At 48.2% G+C, this 22,456-nt stretch overlaps 1 protein-coding gene across 1 annotated transcript in view; it reads left to right on the top strand.

Moving 5' to 3' along the window:
* The first annotated feature begins 16,564 nt into the window (after window positions 1-16,564).
* Chsy1 (chondroitin sulfate synthase 1) overlaps window positions 16,565-22,456 on the top strand; it is a 61,124-nt gene continuing 55,232 nt past the window's right edge. Inside the window, 3 exon segments of the mRNA XM_032893449.1 lie at window positions 16,565-16,819; window positions 16,821-16,859; window positions 16,861-16,886. Coding sequence (XP_032749340.1) covers window positions 16,568-16,819; window positions 16,821-16,859; window positions 16,861-16,886 — 317 coding nt within the window. The 5' untranslated portion in view covers window positions 16,565-16,567.

The following is a 22,456-nucleotide window of genomic DNA, read 5'->3' as shown; positions in this document are numbered from 1 at the left end:
GCGGGTAGAGGCCAGGCCTCTGGACGTCACCCTTTTTTCTCGAATGCCCACATACTGACTCCTGCAAGCTGTACTCAGACTCTACATGCGTGCCTCCCCTGCCACCAGCACATAAATAAACGTGTAAAAAGAAGCAATAATTTGGAGGGAGCAGAGACATTCACAGATGAAGAGAAGGCTCCAGTGTGTAGCAGTTGCAGGCCGATTCCTCAGTAGCTGCATCCTCTTTGGGGTCCACACGGGAGTGGCCCTTGTGATACTTGGGAAACTCACTGGCCCATAGCTACCTTTTTTGGTAGCCTGAGACCATAAGTAAATTTCTGCAAGTGTGAACACAGCCCCTCCTTATTTTGGTGAGGTTTGGTTACTTGAAACCGAAAAAGGTCATTTCATACCTTCCTTGGCATCATCAGAACTTCCTGCAGACCCTGGAACGGAGGGCCCGAAGGGATGAAATGGAGTGCAAACGCAGTGGGCTCGCCGAGCAGCCTGATTTGGAAGATGTGCCCATTAACATTCACACTTCTGCCTCATGAGCCACTCAGTGAAATGAGCTCTTATCCCCAGGGGCTGTGGAGCTTGACTCCTCCAATCTTGATTGCTGGCACTCATGGCTCATCTGGAAGCTGGCTGGGCCCCATGGCATCTCTCATGGCTGTCAGCTGGGCAACTGGTGACTGGCTCTTGTGCCTCTCAGTCTGAAGCAGGGTAGCCTGGGCTTGTTCATGTGGCAACTCAAGTCCAAGATCAGGGTGTAAAGTTTGATGGTTTTTTTGCTTTGTTTGCTTTTTTTATATTTTAATTGTTACCATCAGGTGCATGTATAGAAGAGTACAACTGAAGATTCGTTTTCTCCTTCCATCTGTTGAAGCAGGGTCTCCCTGGTTTCTGCCACTATGTGTACCCCATTCCAGCTGGCCCATGAGTTCCCATTAGATTCTCCCGTCTCCACCTCTGCTTTCATTTGGGAGTGTGGGTGCAAGCCACCACATCCAGTTTTTTGTGGGTTACTCACTAAGCCATCAATCTCATTGGCCCACATTTTCAGATCTTCACATTTTGTTACTAATCCCATTGACTTAGGCAGTTCAGAATGCGAAAGCTAGGAGACCAATATAAAGTCACACAACAAGGTTATAATGCAGGGAGGAATTATAAAGAAAAGTTGCCATTTAGAATTAGCCTAACTCTGGCCAGGTCTTATTAGGTGACCTCACAGTTGAGGTTTGGTCTTTTGCTTGTAGCGTTAAATACTGGCCCCCAAAGGCCTGTTTGCCCCCAGGGATGCTACCCAAGTGATTCTATGTAACCTTGACCCCCAAGTTACCCCTGACTGGTAAACAGAGATGTATACCGCTAAAAGCTGAGCAGAAGAAAGAGAGAGTTCTTGGGTTCCAAGGTTCCCAGGGCTCCCAGGTTTGGGGGTTGGAGGAAGAGGAGGAGAGGAGGAAGAGAAGTAGGAGAGGAGAAGGTTGCCATGAGGTAAGTGAGTTATGAATACATGGTCATGAGTGCTGGCCAATTGCAGTTAAGAGCAGCCCAGATGAAACATAGCACGTTTTAATTTGGAATTACTGATAGGACAATATAGATCTTAATGGCTACCCAGCTCTAGTGCTGATGAAGGCTTATCATAAAGATTAAAGTCGTGTGTCTTTTGTCTGGGAACTGAATAATCTGGTAAATGAAGGTGGCATAGAAACCCTAATTTGAGGTTAAATAATTACTACAACACCTCACATAGCCCCACAGTTTTCAGTGTGAAATCTGCCCCAGTCTGTGCCAAGGCTAGCCCGCCTTACACCTAAGGCTCACAATTTACAATGGACAGTTGAGTAGCAACTGTGCAGAGCCCCACTCTGACCAACCCATTAATACATTCCCAGCTCACAGACTCTAAAAACAACCACAATTGATGCCTGCGGAGAACAAGACGTACAGACTGGTAGGGATTTAGCAAAAGCACTGTGCAAGCGAGAAGTCATGGTTTGGGCACAGGACAATATCAGGCAGTGGCCTACTTTATAGACTAGAGAGCTGTCAATACCTTCAAGTAACCAACCAGACAGTTGCTAGTGTCTGCGGAAGGGATCTGAGGAGAGAGCCATACAGCCAACTGGCAGGGACCCAGGGAAAAAGATCCAGTGTGTTCTGACCTCACTCCTCCTTTCTACTATCTCTAATGCCTTCCATTGGCTGATCCTAATTGAGAGCGAGCGGAGCCCCTGTGGATGTGTTAATATCTGCTAAATCGGTTAACCTTTGCCTTTTAGGCTTTTAAGAAAACGAAGTTCTAACTCCTAGTACCTATGGATGTGGCCTTATTTGGAAATAGGGTATTAGTAGTTGTAATCAAGTTCAAGGTGGCCATGTGACCATGGGGGTGATACAGCTACAAACATCTGGGCTGACCAGGAACAGAAAGGGCAAGGTAGGATCCTTCCCTAGAAGCTTCAAGGGAGCAGGTACTCCCAGCACCTTCATTTGGGACCTAACCACCTCCAGAATCAAGAGAACACCTACTTTTCTGTGGCTGTAAGTCGATTCCTTTCTGGTGATCTTTTATAATAGCCACTGAGACAGTTTCACTGTGAGCATTTCCCTCCCGTGTTACAAAGGATGGAGTCTGAAGGCTCAGGAGGCATAAAAGTTAGATGGGACTTCCCCCTGGAGTGCTAATACGAAGGCTAATGTTGAGGACAAGAGACAAACCTCTCTATATCCATTCTTTACCTGCTTCTGCTCCAGGAGGCCGACCTATGGGAGCTGAGGGAGCTCATCCACATAGTCCACTTGGGCCAGCACCTGAGGGTGTAGACTATGGGCTACCCTAACCCAGCAGATTCGATCACCACTCCTGGACCTTCTTCCCAAAACAGTGAACCTGAACTCTTTCCATAAGCCTCCACAGTTGTCCTGTCTCCTGCCTGCTTTGGAGACGCCACTCTCCTAATCGTGCCCACTGCTTGCCTATGTATGCAGATTGGATCTTGCCCCATGCTCAAGGAATATCTATGGCTACTCATCACAGCCATGTACTTCTCAATGAGAAGCTGTGAAGTGAGGCATGGGGGTAAGCATCGCGGTTCGCGGTGTTGCTCCTGGTGTGTGTACTGATGAGTGCTGAGACCCAGGGTCAGAGTTCTTCGCAGCCCTTCATGTAACTAGGCTTAGGATGGGGTACCAACAGGGCTCTCTGGTTTCCCTTGTGTTCTACATTGAGCCACAACCATCTGCGGCTTCTCTCTTTCTCTGTATACTCTGTATACCCTGTATACTCTGTATACCCTGTATACTCTGTATACTCTGTATACTCTGTATACTCGTAACAGCTATCAGAAGCAGCAAGTTGACCCCACTGCCTCTGCAATCCGTTTGGTTGCCGTGACCCTGCAGCCGGGTGATCCCTCTGGCCCTATGTCTACATTCACAGACCTTTACCAAGGAACCCTCTGACTGCTCCTGAGGATACTGCTATTTCTCTAATCCTTAGGAGTATCCTTTCCAGATCCATGGCATCAGAAATCAGGAGGCTGCAAATTAAAAGCCACAGTGGGAGTGTTTTGGAAATAGAAATGGCTCTGTGGTGAAAATCATGTGATCTTCTTCCAAAGAACCGGAGTTTGGTTCCTGTAGGGCATGTGGGACTGGCCACCAGATTGGCATAAGAACTGGTGAGGTGGGGCGTGCTCAAACCCTGGGTATCTCAGAGGTCTGAGAGGGTAGGAGCGGAGCTGCCCCCTCCCTGCCTCTGTGCCTGCTCTGCAACATGTAGCCACAACCCCTAACTGAGATGAGCACCGGAAGTCAGTCATGTAACACGGCACCTGGAGCTCCTCCTCATGCAAATAGAGCATTACCAGCATTTTAACTTCAGGAGTTACTGCCCCAAACCCACTCCCCAGCTTCATATAATTCCTGTCCACATGAGATAAAGCACACAAGTTATTTCACCAAGGAGCATCTGAGAGTGGCTGCCTCTACTGAGCTGTAACACTTAGAGAAGGCTCTCCAGCCCAAGCTCTCAGTTGGATCTTGGACCCACCTGCCCAGCTAGGCTCTTACCAGAGCCCTGGCTGCTGACATTGTTGCCACAGCCGCTACAGGGCCCTGGACCCCGGCTACCTGCCTCTCGACAGCTGCCCACCTCTCTCTATTTCCCCTCTCAGAGCTGCAACACTCCCATCTTCCCTGGCCAAACCAGAGGCCCATGGAACCCCTGTCCAGAGGCTTCGTCCTCCTCTGTCTGGTGTACAGTGACATCGTGTGCCCAGAAGGGAAATGTGTACTGTGGACTCCCTGTCCCGCACAGTGACATCCAGACACCGCCAGTGGGGAGACAGAACACAGAACCACAGGTTCTCAGTGCCCACACCACACAGCCCATATCTGTAACTTTAGCTTCAGGGGACCTGAGGTTCTCTTTACACAGGCGTGCACGTGCAAAACACACACACACACACACACACACACACACACACACACACACACACACACACAAAAAAAAACAAAACCATAGTGAGATGCCACTGAAATTAAGACTGCTTTTTCAAGTGTCAACGAGGACACATGAACCGGAACACTCGTGCATCTCTCTCTGCTGGAAACAGAAAATGGAGGACGGCTGTGGGTGTGGTTCCATGATGGAGCACTTGGCTGACATGTGCAAGGCCCTGGGGTCCATCCGCAGTACCACACTGGAGGGTAAAACGAGAAAAAAAAGAACAGTTTGTCATCACCCCAGCTTGCTGCTCATCTCAAAGGCTATGTTCAGCGGCTTATTAACTCCAGCTCTGAGGATCCAGCACCCTCTTCCGACCTCAGGCGCCCTTGCACATATGGAAGATATATATACACAAGAACTAAAAACTTTTTTCTAAGGCAGGGTTTCTCTGTGTAGTCCTGGCTGTTCTGGAACTGAAGCTGTAGACCAAGCTTGGACTCAGAGATTCATCCGCCTGTCTCTTGAGCGCTGGGACCACACCTGGCTAAAAAAAAAATCTTTGAAAAAATGAATTTATTTCTACTATACCACCCAACACTACCTAGCCAGTGTACTCAAGTATTAACTAAGGGGCATGGAGGGAAGGAAGCACAGGTCCCTGGAGAAGCAGGCGCATGACACCAGTGGTCACAGCAGCTGTACCAGTCACAGCCTAACGACATCAACACAGACATTCAAGAACAGGTGAGTGGACAGACTTGGTCATTCATAGTGTAAAATGTCACTTAGCAATAAAATGGAATGAATGAAACTCATGCCAACAGCATGACAGACTTCAAAACATTTATGAAAGAAGACAGGCAAAAGAAATACTCATGATTCCATTCATATAAAGCCCTGGTGCAGGCCCACTGAGCTACGGCAATGGAGCACACATCAGCTTGCCCGAGAGAGGCAGGCAGAAAGAGGGGTGATTATAAAGGGAAACAAGAGTTGAGTAGGAAGATAGTGATCTCCAGACTGACCTGAGCTATGAAGCAAAATGTTAAAACGCCAACATGAGATGTGGTTTGTTCACACCTGTGACCCCATGGCTCTGAAAACTGAGCCCGAGACAGAAGTTTGTCAGAAGTGCAAGGCCTGGCTGGGCCACCGTGCAAGTCTCTTCCCTACACCCCTAATAGGAGGTTGTGGAAGAAAATGTATGGGCTGATGAATAAGTTCACTGTTTGAACTGATTGTGCAATGGCGTCAGAGGCGCTGTAGTGGTTCACATGAGAAGCTGCCACACAGGCTCAGAGCACTTGGTCCCCAGGTGGTGGCCCTGTCTGGGAAGGTTTGGGAGGTGTGGCTTTGTTGGAGGAGGTACCACTGCTGGTGGACACTGACGTTTCCAATCTCGTGCCATTTCCAGCACACTCTCCGCTACCTTGCCGTTGAATTGTGAGCTCTCTCTCTCTCAGCGCCTGTGAATCCAGCTCTCATGCTACCTGTTCCAACCTGCTACCCTGACCCCCTGACCCCCTGACCCCAGCCATGACATACCCTTATTGCTCTGGAACCATAATCCCTAATAAAGGCTTCCTTCTATAAGATGCATCTGGTCATTATGTTTCACCAAAGCAATGGAAAAGTAACTAATACAGTCATATATATATATATATATGCGCACATACATACATATGTAAAAGATGTAGTACTGGAGATTAAACCTAGGGCCCCCGGCATTCTAGGCAAGCACTCTGCCCCTGAAGCCACACCTTTTAAATAAAACATTTTAGCCCAGCTGTGGCGGCACATGCCTTTAATTCCAGCACTCAGGAGGCAGAAGCAGACAGATCTCTGAGTTCGGGATCAGCTCTGTCTATATAAAGTCCCAGGACAGCCAGGGCCACACTGGGAAACCCTGTCTCAGAAAAACAAAACCAGAAAGGATTAAATACACATCACAGTGGTATGAATGTTCGTTTCTAATATTAAAAAGTAACAAAGGCGTGAGGCAGAAGAGCCAGCAACCAATGCTGCTCCCCATCCCCCAGCCAGGGGCAGGTGAGGGCACTCGATAGGCAGAAGAGCCCTGTAGCTGAGTGAGCCAGGGCTCCAGACACTGGCCTAGCTCCGCCCTGCAGAGGTCTGTGTTGATGTCCATGATCCGTGTTATCACCGAAGGCCGTGCAGATGACCATGGTATATGCTGCTGCCTGAAGTCACATAGATGTCTACAGGCTGTGCTGTCGCAGAGGTGGGGGGTGGGGGTGAGACAGAAACTGATCTGAGTGGCCTGCACTGCACCTAAGGCCATGGTGATGACCATAGTTCAAGTAACCTCTGAGGGCCTACTACTGATGTGAAGAACAAAGGGGCCGCCTTTGCTGTTATATCAATGACTGCAGGTGCACGTTGACAAGGAGGGCCATGGAAGGCTTCCGTGATACCCCTATCCCAACCCCACAGAGGTGTTGGGAGGAGGACAGGGACTCAGTTCTATATAAGGGGCAGGCCACCGAGAGTTTGGCCACACTCCAGTGAGCATACAGACAACACATAATAACTTATGCTATTCTTGATTTCGTTTCCTTCTTATTTTTATTTTTTATTTCTTCTGTGTGAGGGGTGGTGGTGGTGAGGAGGTTGCAAGGGGAGGTGGACATGGAAGATCTGGGAGGGACTGTGCTCAGTATTAAGGCCCAGGTAAAATGTTAAGGCCCTGGTAACCGTTGCCTGTCTAGCCTGCCATCTTGTGCTGTTAATAGTGTTATAAGGAAACTTTCTCATGCGCTGTTCCTAAGAAGCTTTCTCACGATCCAGTTGATTGCACTTTCTGCTAAGTTCTGTGTTTTGCAGTTCTTGGAAACCAATCACCATAGAAGTCAGCTAGAACTGCTTTGTATAGTTAGCCACTATGAGCTTGGACCCGAACCAACCACCCAGCAGCACTTCCTGCACCTATGTTTGAGCTTTTGTGGTTTCTTGCCTTTATAAGCTGCTCCTGGGATGGACTCCGACATAAGAGAAAAGCCTGCACCAGTATAAGAAAACTCCATTTTGAGTGGGAGCTGGGTAAAGTTTAAGTTCCCAAGATCTTCCTGGGAATGGACATTCTGCTTGGCAGAGACATGTACCTGGGTAACTGACATCTTGGTTGGTGAGTTAAGGCATGAATGTTAGGCAAGGCGTGTCCCCCACTACAGTTGAATATCCCCACCAATGGGAACAGGATAAATGTACAACAAGGGCGTGTTCCTAAGGAAGTTCCCTATCCCTAAACCCTGATTGGTGAAACAGATGTTTGTGGATTCCCAGGCTTAAAAGCACTGCAGGATATTGGCTGTGGTTGCAGCCAGCTCCCGAGTCTGTCCTATGGCCCCGGTCAGTCAGCCATGAGACAAATGCTCATCAAACTATCCTTGTCTAACTGAGATTGGTGTTTGTGTGGTTTCTGGGGCAACTCCTGGACCCCAACAGTCAGGTGCATGATGTAAAACTGCCAGAGAATAGAAGTGTCCCCCCCTCTCTCTGTGTGTGTGTGTGTGTGTGTGTGTGTGTGTGTGTGTGTGTGTGTGTGTGTGTGTAGGCCAGAGGACAACTTGGGGGAATCAGTTCTTTCCTTCCTCCATGCACCATGCAGGCCTGGGGCAGAACTCAGGCCATTTGGTGGCAAGCTCCTTTACTCACTGATCCATCTCACAGACTCCAAGTTCTCCTTCTCCCTCCCCCTCCTCCCTCTCTCCTCCCCCCTCCCTCTCCTTCTCCTCCTCTCTCCCTCCCCCTCCCCCCTCCCCTCCCCTCCCCTCCTCTCTCTCTCTCTCTCTCTCTCTCTCTCTCTCATTTCCCACTGACTGAAAAATATCACAAAGGAATAGAGGGGATGGCTCAGTGTGTAATGTGCTTGCTGCACGGGCATGAGGCCCTGAGTTTTGACCACCAGTACTCATGTAAGAGCGGGCATGGTGGCACATATCTGTAGCTCCAGGGCTAGGCAGTCAGTTTAGCTGAAACAGGAGCTCTAGGTCCAGTAACAGACCCGGTCAGGAAATTTGAGGTGAAGAGTGATTGAGGAGGGTACATTGACTTCTGACCCTCTCCACTGTGCTTCCCAGGAACACAGGCCTCCCTGTAGCATCTACACCCATATGTAATACTTGCATTGGCTGATATTTGGCATTCATTGCGGGGTGGCATGGGGGGATGTGAGGCTCATCAAAGAGGTCGGCCATGGCCCCATATCAATCTGGGCATCAGGGTCAGTTGGAATAATTGCTAAACTTGCAGAAGTCAACTCCGCCTTCCTAAAATTCTCAATTCAGGATGCTGAGGGTAGATTCTGGCTTACAGCTTTTTAAGGTTAAATTTCTCTCTGTTTACAGTTTCATCACAAATCCAGAACCAGACCACCACCTTAAATATTGGATTAGATAATAATTAGAAACAGACTAAAACAGACCATGAAACATGTGACCGTTGCTTTCTGTCTCTGTCTCTCTGTCTCTCTGTCTCTCTCTTGACACAGGGTCTCTCTGTGTGATCCATGCTGTCCTTGAGTCCAATACGTTGATCAGATTGGCCTTGAACTCAGAGATTCTCCTCGTCTGTCTCCCACTATGCCCAGCTCATCTTTCTCTTTGAGACTGAAGATTAAGGAAATCCTGGGTGAACCAGATGGCTCTTGCTGTGAAAGCTGAACATCCTGAGTTCAATCCCCCAAATCCACGTGGCGGAACTCCATAGACAGTTATTAAAAAAAAAAAAAAAAAAAAAAAAAAAAAATCCTGTCAATCCTGTCATGGACTAAATATAACAGTAGGGTGCGCTATTGCTCCAAGTTCCCTCGTTGTTGGGACCATAACCTTTTCTTTTTAATGAACCTTGTACTAGCTAAGAACATTTTGGAAGCCTTTTTCTTCTACCTGTGTAAAAAGATAAATCTTTAGTACTATGTACATCCCAAGAACAAAGTGAAGGGAGGTGCTGAGTGTGAACCGAGTGGAGAGGAATTCTGAACGCTCACAGGCAAGGGATGCTGATTTCAGGGTGGTTTTGTTGTGGTTGTCGTTGAACTTTCGCATGCGTACAACGAGAAATATTTGATGTGAGACTAAATTCACTTATACTTCATATACACTTCATTTACTTAGTCCGAAAGCAATTCTAGGCACTATTTTAAATAATTTCTGAACAAGACAAAACATCGTGCTGTGGAGTTTTTCACTCATGGCATCTGTCAGCAATTAAAGAGCTGCAGATTTTGGGACATTTGGGATTGAGATTTTCCCGATTAGGGATTCCCGCCCTGTGTATGCCCTTTAATGACTTAGGAAGATTCTCAGTAGTATTTTCCTACTGGGAGAACACAGCGGTCTATTAAGGAAACTACAAAGCAAAGTGCGATTTACTGTTTGCAGTTTCAACTTTAGTGGAGTGTTGAGAGTCGAGAAACCTGACATGCAAAAGAGCGTTTTGGCTGTTCCTGCTTCTAGCCTAAGCTCTCTGGCTTGGCTGGTACTGGCCCTCAATGACGTCATTTCTCTAGGCCTCAGTTTCCACTCACGAAAGATAGAGAATTGAATAAATTGTGGGGCGGAAGCCATTGTCTTAACGAGCTACACTGTCAATATTTGAAAGCATTAAATTTGCTGATGTACGTAGAGTATCGTTTTGTGGTTGTGAAATCCTCACATAATTAAAAGCCAGACCAAGATGAAAAGCAGCTCCTGGGAACTCACTCGCGCTGCGTCCTTCTTTTCAGACCACTCGCTTCCCCGGCTCCCCGGGGTCTTCCCTTTTATCTTTTGCATTTTGTAATAAAGACACGAAGGAAATGCTTTCTGTTACTGCTGTGTGTGTCCCATCATGTCGGATTCTTTCCAACTCCGAGTGGAGAGAGAGCCCTTCTCTCTGCCTTACAATTGTAGGACACAGATGGTCCCAATTTAAGAAAACTTGAGTTTTGGTGAGCAAGCCAGAGGGGTCAAGGACACCACAGGAAGACATACAGGGGCAACTAACCTGGGTCCACGGGGGCTCACAGAGACTGAACCACCAACCAAAGAGCATGTGGAGGCTGGACCTAGACCCACTACCCACTTATAACAGATGTACAACTTGGTCTTCCTGTGGGTCCCCTAACAATTGGAATGGAGGCGGGGCTATCTCTGACTCCATTGCCTGCTATTGGATACCCTTCCCCTGGGACTGCCTGGTTGGGCTTCAGTGGGAAGGGATGTGCCTAGTCCACCTGGGACTGGATGTCCCGGGGTGGGGTGGTACCCAAGCGGGGCTTCCCCTTCTCTGGAGAAGAGAGGGGTTAATGGGGCGTGGGGGGAGATTTGTAATTGTGGGAATGAGAGGAGAGGAGGGAGAGAGGCTGTGATGATGAGGATATAAAGTGAATAAATAAAACATTATTGGGGGAAAAAGGCAAGTGTGGCTTCTAGTTTTTTTCCCCCTCTAGAATAGGGCAAAAGTAAAATGCATTCAGTAGAAACTGCACTTTGAGTTTTGTTCTTTTCCTAGGCTGCGATCTCCTGATGCTGGACTGCACCCCCACCATCAGTCATATAATTCCTTGGGGGAGATGATGAGCTTTCCATGGGCCCTGTAGCTACACTGGGGTATTTTAGTACCTTAGGTGTATCTCACAGCTTTCCCAACTTATAATGGGATATCAGAACACAGTCCCACAAATAGAGCAGCAACTCTCTTCCACTCACAGTCTAATAAATGGACATCCGGGTTCCCTTACACACCAAGGAGCCGGGAATAACCCATCCAAGAGGCACTTTGTACTGGGGTGGATGAGGGAGAAGTCTTGGAAGTGAGCTTGCTAGATCAGAAGCTAACACAGAAGCCGAGGAGGTGGGCCAGTAGATAAAGTTCTTGCCATGCTGGTGGGAGGCCCAGTTAGGATCCCTCGAAACCACATGAAAACCAAGCAGATGTGGCAGCTGCCTGTTCCCAGAAAAGACAAAGAAAGAGGATCCTTGTGGCAAGCTGGCTCGGACTAGCTGTATTTGAGAACTCTGCTTCTGCCGAGAAACTCTGCCTCAATAAATAAAGTGGAGAGTAACCAAAAGAAAACACCCAACATCAACTTTAGGACTCTAGATTCAAGCCTGCACATGCGCTCCCTTGAAGGCACGCACGCACGCACTCACACCACAGGCAATATAAGTAACTAGTAAGTTCCGTTATTGACAATGAAAAACTCGGCCTTGAAATGAGTTATATGATTTGCTTTCCCCAAGCAAAGTGTGTCTTGCCCTCTTCCTGACACTTCTCAGAAAGGCCTTCATTTCTTGGCTGACAACAGTCAGTACCTGTGGGTTAAGTGCTAAGGCCAGATGAGCCGCCACCGTTAACAGCGTGTGTAACGTGGGTGGATCATTTAGCAGCAAAGGTTACACTGTAAACGCTTTTCTCATCTTCAAAATTACACTCTAGATGTTTGTAGATCCAAATGTCTTCTGCCTCTATGAGTAGCTTAAGCTGTCTTCTGCAGCTCCTCAGACCGCCACTAAGACAAAGGGAGTTTGAGCTACTCTTCCGAAGTGCCTCAGAGGACCACTGGGACCTGAACCTTCAGCTGACCATGCTCTGGGTCAGCTCGCCAAGCTGGCGGGACTCACCAGCTGACAAGCCCTAGGGGGCGGGAGGTAGAAGGGAGGGGTGTCCTCCTGTGGCTGGAACCATTGATCAAACTGTCCAGTTGTGGAAACTCTGGCCTTGCTTTAAAGATGAATGGCATTTAACCGATGTTTAGTCATAGGTCTTGGCTAAAGGAGGATCAAACCCTTGACGCGAGCGAACCTTGTCATGAAGGCATCGCCATTCACTGGTTATTCTGTCTCATCTGTTATTCTATTTCACCCGGCCGTCTGCCAGTGCTGTGCTGCCTTCAGCTCCCTGTCTCTGAGATACATGTGTGCACGTGCACGCATACTTGTATGAGAATCACTCACCATGCCTCACAAAAACTGTACATAGAGCTCGTAAGTGGACCAAGATGCCTGAGGCGCCTGTGATGGCTGATCTCGGTTGTCAACTTGACCAAATCTGGAACCAACAGAACCAAGAATTGGGGAAGACCTGTGGGAGATTTTTCTTGATTGGACACTTTGGGGTGGGAAGACCCATGCTAAATCTGGACCGCACCTTCTGGCAGCAGCCCACATAAACCGAGAGAAGTCTTGCTGCTGGCCCTCACTCTTTATATGAAGTTCACTTACCCTGCTGCTAAGGCATTCCTTTCCTGATATTAGAGCCTTCTTCTTTGAGACTCCAGCAGAGACCGTACAGTAGCTGAGACACCCAGTTTCATGAAGGAACAATTACCAGATTCCTGGACCTTCCACTGGGAGGCAGCCTTTGTTGGGCTGGCTGGATTACGGCCCGTAGGCAACCCTGATAAACCCCCTTCTAACATACAGAGTCTATCCATTCTCGTCCTATAGAGAACCCTGGCTAACGCAGCACTAAGGACATTCTAGACAACAAATTTTGGATCCGCTACTGTCGGGCAGCTGTAACATAATCCACAATCGATTGTCGTTTCCTGCCTCAGACTGGAAATGCTCCAAATAGAGGGAAATATTGAGAGAAATTGAGAAAAAGTTGGGCAGTATTGGGAATTGAACCCAAGGCCATGTATGTAATAGGCAAACACTCAGCTATACCTGAAACCCTTCCCTCCCCTCCCCTTCCCTTTTCTTCCCTTCCCTATCCTTATTTAAGTTTGAAACAGGATCTCACCAACTTTCCCAGGCCTAAAGCTGACAGCAATCCCCCTGCCTCAGCTAGGAGTTCAGGTGTGTGCTGTCACTCCTGGCTAGAAGAACGGCTGAGGTAATGAGGATTTTGCTTGTGAGTTTAATAGAAGGGTTGGTAATGAAGCAAAGTCCTGCTGGACTAACCGGGGTTCAGTGGTGATGTTAGAACGGCCATTACAGTTCTCTGCAGGCGGTGGAGAGAACCTGCTGAAAGAACAAAAGAAGCGTGTCTGAAACTTTAAAAAACTTTTTTTTTTTTTTATTAAAAAAGATGACTCCTTTTCCCAGGGACCTCTGTTTGGGGCTTGAGGCCAGTTGCTGTGTTTAAAGAAGCTTGTTTAGGGAACTCTTGACAGTTATTTGAGGCGTGCTGCCAACAAACAATTGAGGTATTTACCAAAGGTTTCCAAGAAATTTCAGCAAATCATACAAGATGTTATACCTGTTATAAAGAGGCAATCAAATGTACCATGTGAGGGAACAAAGCTGCATGTTGTAAGAACATGGACGTAGGCAGAAATCAGTCTTAATTACGTCATAAAGACTTGCACTCACGTGAGCAGAAAGGTAGGTGATCTGCCACCTCTGAATAAATTTTGAAACACAGCCTAGACTGCTACCACAGAGCCCTTTGGGTGCTGCTGCAGAAACACCCATATAGAAACCAAGGGACTGTCAGATCCTAAGACTCTGGGTTTGGCCAAGTAGCACTGACTCAGTGTAGAACTCACATCCCATTCCGGGCTGAACGCGCATCCAGTTCAGGTGGGATGTGTGTTATCAAACATCTACACGAAGGGGTTAGCAAGATGGCGCCAAGCCTGATGACTTAAGTTCAGTCATCAGGCTCCACATAGCGGGAAGAGGGAACCAACTTCTGAAAGTTGTCTTCTGCCGCCACATGTGTATCAGCATGAGCACGAGCACGTACACACGCGCACTAAGTAAATGCCACACTTTTCACTCTCCCAGGAGCAGCTCTAGCTCAAAGCTTCTCTATTCATGGATTGTTGACTTGGTAACTGAGGGACTTCTAGGAAGCGGGAGACTAGGAACAAGATGTTCAACATTCTCAGCCTATTCCCAGCACACACTCCTGCCTTTTCATTCGACTTCAGGTTAGGAAATATAGACGCGTCTGAAGCAGGCTCGAAGATACTGAAGGCATTGACTATGTCACAAAGTTGAACATCTGTGTCTTGCCAGATTTGTGCTTTATGTAAATGAGCGTGAATTATGGGGCAGCTGCTGAATTTGGGGGCTCTGGGGATGTCTTGGTGTTTGTGGTTATGGTCTTACTGGAACCTTTCTCTATGGTTTCCCAGCCTGTGATTCATGGCTAGGTGTCCTGTATTTCCCAGAGACCACTACTGGAATCTGGTTTTCACTGCACAATGAATATTTTATTCTTAGATGCGGACCATCTCTTACAGAGGGAGTCAGGGGAAGGGGGTGATGAACTATTTTTTAAATAAATCACAAGTGTCAAAGAAAGTGGTACTATCCAAAGAATAAACAGGAGTAACCACCATTCAGTGGCAGAGAGGAATTGTGCCTCACATAACTCCACGGCTTGCTTAAACTGGAATATTTCAGTTGTTTGATTTATTAATCATGGAAATGAGATACAAGAGTAGGCCCCCAAACACGGAATCCTGTCTTTTCAATTGATTAAATGAGAACTTCTCAGGCTCTGGGACCATAGTTCATAGAGTACTGGCTTAGTATATCAGAGATCCAGTGGTTCACCCCTGGCGCCCTTTAAAACAGGGGTGGTACCACATAAGCCTCGAATTCAGGCCACTTCAACTCCATGAGCAAGAGGATCTGTAGTTCAAGGTAATCTTCAGTTTCAGCTAGCATCTGGGTTCTATTAAGCTCTTTCTTAAAGAACCTCTCAGGTTCTAATACATTGGTGACCAAGAAATAAAATTGGTATTTACAAACATTTGTCGTGTAGGCACCCTAGTTGAAGTGCGTTTGTTTTTAACAAAATGTATAAAAGTTAAGAGCAAGCAAATGTAAGGGAAACTGGTATCAACTTAAAAATCCATTCAGCGAGCCTAGCCTATCAGGAGACCCCTAAGACAGTGAGAGATCAATCCTATTTAAAAAAACAAAAAAAAAACAAAACAAAAAAAAAAAAAAAAAAAAAAAAAAAAACTAGGTGTATGGCTCCGGAGGAACCGTGTGCCCCGACCTCCACCCCTAAGTACACAATCCATATCCATTTTATAAATCTACTCTTGAAAATATTGACGGGCTTAGGTGAGGGGTACTAACCAGCTCCCTGCTCCCTGGGATTAAATATGAGTATTGATCATCTAGTGGTAATTTACCCATCCATCTCTTAAAAACGAATATGCCTGGCTTGGTGGCGCTCGCTTTCAAGCCCAGCGCTTGAGAGGCAGAGACGGACACCTCTGAGTTCTCTGAGTTCGAGGTCAGCCTTAGCTACTTAGGTAATTCTCGCTTCGCTCTCAGCCCGCAAATCCCCAAGCGTTCCAAGGTGAACCGTGGCGGTGTGGCTCCGGCTACGCCCGCAGCGTACAAAGCTGCAGTGTGGACCCGGCAGCCCTGGCCACCGAGCCGGGAGGTCGGCCTGGGGAGGGTAGGGCGTGGCAGTTCTAGGGGCATCTGGGGAGCCGGTCAACTCAGTCCACGTGCGGTGCCCCGCCAGCTCCGAGCGCTGGCGACGGGGGTGTGGCCGCGGGTACCGGGTAGCGGGGACTAGAGTCCGCCCGCCACGCTCTAGTCCGTGCTAACCCACACCCCTTCAGCCGGGCCGCAGACTGCGGGCGGGTGCTTTTTTTTTTTTTTTTTTTTTTTTGTTAAACTTTGGCCACGTGAACTGCCCCCATTCACTTTTGCGCCAATCACGAGGCGCGGACGGATCCCGAGAGGGGCCACGGCACGCCGCCGGCGGGGCTGCTTTGGACGCGCGGTGCGTGACGTGAGGGGCCTTTGCAATGGCGCGCTAAGCCGGAGGATGTGTAGCTGCAGAGGCGGCGCAGGGCACCGAGAGGGCGGCAGCGCGAGCGGAGCCGAGCCAGCCTGGGGACGCGAGCCGCAGGAGCTGCTGTTGTCTCGCGCCGGAGTCGCTGGGAGGCGCGCCGGGCATGGTCCTCTTAAAGGCGCAGGGCGGCTGTGCGGGCGGGCGCACGGAACAAAGCGCCGGCGCGGGGCCTGCGGGCGGCTCGGGAGCCGCGATGGGCGCGGCGGACCCGCGGCGGTCGCGGCGCTGCCCGGGCCGGGCCAGGCGGCGCTAGGGCGGGCTGGCTCCGCGGGCGGGGCGGCGGGCTGAAGGCGCGCGGAGCCTGCAGCGGGGATAGCGGCCTGGCGGGCGGAGGGCGCGGGCATGGCCGCGCGCGGCCGGCGCGCCTGGCTCAGCATGCTGCTCGGGCTCGTGCTGGGCTTCGTGCTGGCCTCGCGACTCGTCCTGCCCCGCGCCTCGGAGCTGAAGCGAGTGGGCCCGCGGCGGCGCCCCAATCCCGAGGGATGCCGGCCAGGACAGGCGGCGTCGCAGCCCGGCGGTGCTCGGGGCGATGCGCGCGGGGCGCAGCTCTGGCCGCAGGGCTCGGCCGCGGAGGGCGTCCCGCGCGACAGGAACTTTTCTTCGTGGGAGCTGCATGACCGCCCAGAAATACCTGGCAGACCCGCGCCGTGGCTGCTTACAGGTGAGAGCCCCTTTCGTGGATACCATCGCTTGCATCCGGCATCCTGGCTAGCGGGAGGGCGGCGTTACGGGTTCCCCGGAGGCTTCTCGGGTAGCTGCCAGCGACTCAGCGCAAAGGCAGCAGTGGTTAGACGAGGATGGAGAGCATCTCTCAAGGGCAAGACTTTGGGATTAGATGAGTGAGTACACTGGCCTCACTCAATGTGTGCCTCTCAACTTGATCTCCAGAAAGACACGTAAGCTTTCTTGTGTTCAGGACTTCTTTGTTAAAAGGAACGAGTCATAAGATGGTGGGGAAATTCAGTGTTGTACCTGCGATAGTGGAGGCAGAGGTATAATTTGAGTCTCTAAAATAGGCACTTTGTCATTTCGAAGGGAGAGCCCGTCTAAATTAACCTGGCTAGGGCTCCTCTGTACCGTACTTAAGATTTTCACAGTCATTCCTTTTAGTGAGAGTGACCACTCCGCTTTTGAGCACTTCGGTTTGGTAATTAGAGATAAAGAACCTTGAGGAAAAAACAGTTTTCGTGATAGATTCGGTCAATTCAAGACTACAGCCTGGTGCTCCCCAGTGCAGTCCCAGAGGTGTATGCGTGGTAGGAACTAGCTGGGCCCTAGTAGGGCTAAATGAGTCGTAGAAGTGGCAGTGATCATGTTCAGGATTAACAGAGATTAGCCAAAGCTGCCTTTAGAAAGGAGATGGTTTTGGAATGGAGGGCATTGTTAGAACTGTATTTCCATTGGAGTGAACCTGAAATAGAAGTGGGGTGGACTCAAGGGAAGGAAGGGACTCATTGGAAACTTTTGTATGTGTGAAGTACAGAAACCTTTACTGTATGGGTGAAGTTTGGCGTTCTTCCAGGCACAGAGCCAGTCGGTGGCAGGAATGGTTTCAGAGCATGGATATTTTGGGGCTAAGCGTTTTTGAGCAGGGCCACACTAGTTGGTGTTTGTTTTAAATGTATAGCCAGTGCTTTTATAACTTTGGCTTTTAAATCCAGTTTCTGGTCTAAGTTTTCAGGCAGCAGATGGTATAAGAAAACAAGCATAGTTGGATCTCTCCTTTCTTTTAAGTCAAGTGAGGGATTGCAAGAAAAAAGGCGGAAAGGCATGGAACATCTTGACCACCATTCCTGCTCATGTCAAGAAGCTGCATCCTGCTAAGAACAATTCTTTCTGAGTGACCCAAGAGGCCACCGGTGGCTGGCTGTATGTGTGGACTAACGGAGTAGTTTGAGAACCATTAGGCCAGAGCTTTCTCCCCGATGTTCTCTGACTTAGTATCTTTGTCACAGATTGAGGGTCAGATGCGGTGGCATAGGTCTTTAATCCCAGCACGTAGGAGGCAGAGTAGATGGATCTCTGTGAGGCCCAAGCCAGCCTGGTCTACATAGAGTTCCAGGCCAGATGACTAACACTGAGAACCTTCTGGAAAGTAAAAAAAAAGTCAAGCAAAACAAAACAACCCAAACAAACAAAAAATGAGAAAGGGGGAAATGAGCCTCCCTCCAGGTGGCTCATTAGGTAAAGGGTGGTTGCTGCTAAACCTGAAGACCTGAATTTGGTCCTCAGAAAGATCCCACAGGGTAGGGGAGAGCGGGCTCCCCCAAACTGTCCTCTTGACTTTCACACTTCTGCCACGACAAGGTACATTTGCACTGTTATACAACATAACACACAATAGATAAATGTAAATAAAATAAACGCCCTTTCAGTAATAAGATTAAATTGAGGAAGAGACCACTAAATTGTGTTGTGGTTTTGAAAATAAATCTCTGGAATTACATGTTAGTGACAGATCACATGAAGTCTCAGCTCTGGAGACAATTGCCAGAGTAGTTTGTTCAGACAGACGATGTGACTCCTTACCTCTCCACGTACATTTTCATGCTTATAGAACCAATATGCTCAAATCAGTAGGGATCGTCGTGCTAGCGACACCAAAAGTGTACATGTAGTGTACACTAGTTTTATAGTTGGCCATGCTTTCCCAAAGCCCATCTGGAAGTTAAGTGTGTGTCACCCTTAAATGTTAAGATTTCCTCATTGTTTTCTTCTAGGCAGTGAGGACTTCCTCTTTATCTGTGATCTGAAGAGAGCGGAGCAGGTGGAGAGCTGCTCCCTGATGCTCAGGGTCCCAGCCTCTCAGCCCTGCAGTTAGACTGGCTAGCCTTAGGGAGTATTCAGGGAAGGCCTGAATTGGGAGAGGGAGGTTATGAGGTTGTGAGTTATTATTACAGGTTTTGCAGCCTGGGCCAGAAGTTCGCACTGAGAGTCTGTGTACAGTACTGTGTGAAAGTAGTTTGCTTCTTGAATCTTGTAAGATAAGAAATGGAGCCTGAGTTTGTGTGCCACCACACCTGGCTCATTCTTCTTCATATGAAAGCCTCCCGGCATTCAAGAGGTAGAGGCAGGCAGGTTTAGAAGTTCAAGGCTACATGAGACTTGGTCTTTAAAGAGACAAAACCTCCTTCAGTTTGTGGTGGTAGTGGTTGTCGTTGTTGTCATCATCATCGTCGTCGTTGTTGCCTCTCCTCCTCCTCCTCCTCCTCCTCCTCCTCCTCCTCCTCCTCCTCCCTCCTCCTCCTCCTCCTCCTCCTCCTCCTCCTCCTCCTCCCTCCTCCCGGTGCTGGGAACCAAACCCAGGTTTCCGGGAAGAGCAGCCAGTGAGCGCACATCTCTGGTTTTGTTTCCTGAGACTCACTCTGTAATCCTCCTCCTCCTCCTCCTCCTCTTCCTCCTCCTCCTCCTCCTCCTCCTCCCTTCCTCCTTTTCCTCCTTTCTTCCTCCCTTCCTCCTCCCCTCTTTTCCCTCCCTCCCCCCCTCCTTCAATTTAATAAGACGATTGTTTGGTTTATAGATGAAGGAGATACCAGCACTTTTAGTAAGGGCATTATGATGTAAGATTGATAACGTCAGAATTTACATTTTGGGACTAGTAACTAGCTACCTTTTCCTTCCGAGGATTGATACCCAGAAGGAAGCTAAGAGGCCCTTGAAAAATCCAGGAAATGTATGCTTGCCTGGGCTAAAGTTACTGTAGTGTAAGGCTTTAATGGTAGAACAACTCCATTTGTATATGCTCTTACTTCATAGACCTGCTGTACCCCTGAAGAGAGGCTAGGTCCCACTGAGAGACAGCCAAGCAGTGGTAGCCAATAGGAGACACAAAACAGTTTTAAAAGTAGGCAGAATGAAACTCAAAAGTGTAGAGATAGAGGCCAACTGGAGCCAACTTTTGTAGATCCCGTGTAGCTGCCTAGCTGTGAAGCTCACAGGAGTGACCCTGGTTCTTTCAAACATTTAAGTACACTTAGATACAGTTCAGCCCTTTGTAAAACAGGTGATCTGCATGGCCGTCGTGGATCCAAAACCTGAGTCTGAGGGCACAGCAAGTCAAATGTTTGTTCAGCTAGTTGTATTAAAAGGGACAGGCTCAAAAAAGGGTTTGGACTAGTGATGGGAGAAAATAGAACAGGGCCTGGGCAGGGTGGGGTCCCGTCTGTTTTAGCTAGCTGGTTGGGAAGACTTTGGAGAAAGGGGCATTTGTACCCCTTGGGTCAGACAGTGAAAGACTGGTTGTGTGACTGTCACTGATAGACATATTGACAAAGGAAAGCTGGGTGCTGAGGCGGAAGCCAGCTTGGAAAGGAACCCTAAGAAGACCATAAAAGAAGGAACTGGGTCTGACTGTTCAGACTCCTGGAATTACATTCTGAGTGAGCGGAAAAGCCACTTGAGGCTTTGAGCAGAAAGGAAAATGGGACTCTATAAATGAATATAGAAAGTAATTTCTATAGGCTTGTTTGCAAAGGTATTTGTCTATTATGTATTTTACTTTAAAATATCATGATTCACGTGTAGTAATTTGTTGTGCTAATTATCACCAGGTTGATTGGGTGTCTGGAGTTACTAACTGTAGTTCATATTTCCTTGATTTTTTTTCCTAGTTTTTTTTTTTAAAAAAACAATGCGTACACACACACACACACACACACACACACACACTAAAGTCAAATAATTTAACCTGCCTTTTCATTATTACTATTTTTAATGTTTATGGCTGTCTGCCTGTATGTATTTCTATATACTATGTGTGTGCCTGTACCTAACAGGACCAGAAGAGGGCGTCAGATCCTCTGAGAGTAGAGTTAGAGATGGTTGTGAGCTGCCTACCATACTGGTGCTGGGAACCAAACCCAGATTTCCAGGAAGAGCAGCCAGTGAGCGCACATCTCTTGTTTTGTTTCCTGAGACTCACTCTGTAATCCAGCTGGCCTTGAATTCTTAGTCACCCTCCTGACTGCTGGTACTGCAAGCAGAAGTCACTACTTCCTGCTCCTGATTTTAGATTTTCCTCCTTACGGTCAAAAAGGTATTGTCTTCTAAAGGTACTGTCCTGAGAAAGTTCTTTTGAGTATACTGGATAAATAACTTTATCACTGAACACCACCCTCAGCCCTTTTGAGTTTTCATATGAGACAGGGTCTCCAGTTGTCTAAGCTGGCCTTGAACTTGCCTTAGCTTCCAAATAGCTAGGAATATGGTCTCTGTTACCAGACCAATCCTGTGAGAGGTGGGGTGGATAGGGAGGAGGGGATTTTTTTTTTTTAAAGGAAGTCTTTCTTTTTCTTCTCTGAGAAAGAAAAGACACGGACCCAACCACATCAGGTGGCTTATAACTGCTCCAGCCTCCAGGGCATCTGTGTTCACACAGTTTAAAGTCTTAAGAAAAGAAACCTTGCTAAGTAGCTGAGGATGGCCTTCAGGTTGATATTCTCCTGCCTCAGACTCTTGAGTCCTGAGATCACAGACCTGTGTGCTGGCTTACCCAGCTCTTTTCCCCGATCTGTTTCTAATGCTCCGAACATTGAACTTCAGTTAGAGATACTAGCCCAACTACTAAAGTGCTTGCAAGGTACAAGAACCTGAGTGCTAACCTGGGACCCAGGTATGGAGGGGTAGGGGAGACGGGGAAGCAGGGCAGAGGACTGTATAGGATTCTTCGGGCTTACTGGACAGCCAACTTAGCCTAAGTGGTTAAGTTCCAGGCCAGTGAGAAACTCTGTTTCAAGAAGTGAACAGCTTTCTTGAAGATGATGCCTGAGACTCTTTTCAGTCACACACACACACACACACACACACACACACACACACACACACACACACACAGAGAGAGAGAGAGAGAGAGAGAGAGAGAGAGAGAGAGAGAGAGAGAGAGAGAGAGAGAAAATTGAGTTTTCCTAACACCTCACAGTTATTTGGATATTACTGCCCCTGGCCTGAAGTTGGGTGACAGTTTTTATCTTTATTTTCCTATTTACTTTCCCTGATGATGTGATTGGCTGTCTGTTTTTGACCAGGAGTGATTAGCATTAGCATGTGGAGGGGTGGGAAAAGGTGAGAACAGGACTCTTACCCAAGATCGCTTTTATCAGTTAATGACCTTTCCTATCTGTTTTGAAAGAAGGCAGACTGTTCCTCTTGTCAGCCTTAATGAGCTGGTTCTCCGTACCATATCAGCAATTTCCTTATTTCTTGAGCTGAGAAAACTTGCAACAGGTCAGTTGT

Source organism: Rattus rattus, chromosome 2, assembly GCF_011064425.1.
Source record: "Rattus rattus isolate New Zealand chromosome 2, Rrattus_CSIRO_v1, whole genome shotgun sequence".
NCBI classification, from domain to species: domain Eukaryota; kingdom Metazoa; phylum Chordata; class Mammalia; order Rodentia; family Muridae; genus Rattus; species Rattus rattus.
Note: the sequence above shows the minus strand (reverse complement) of the source record. Positions and strands in the feature narration are given on the sequence as shown.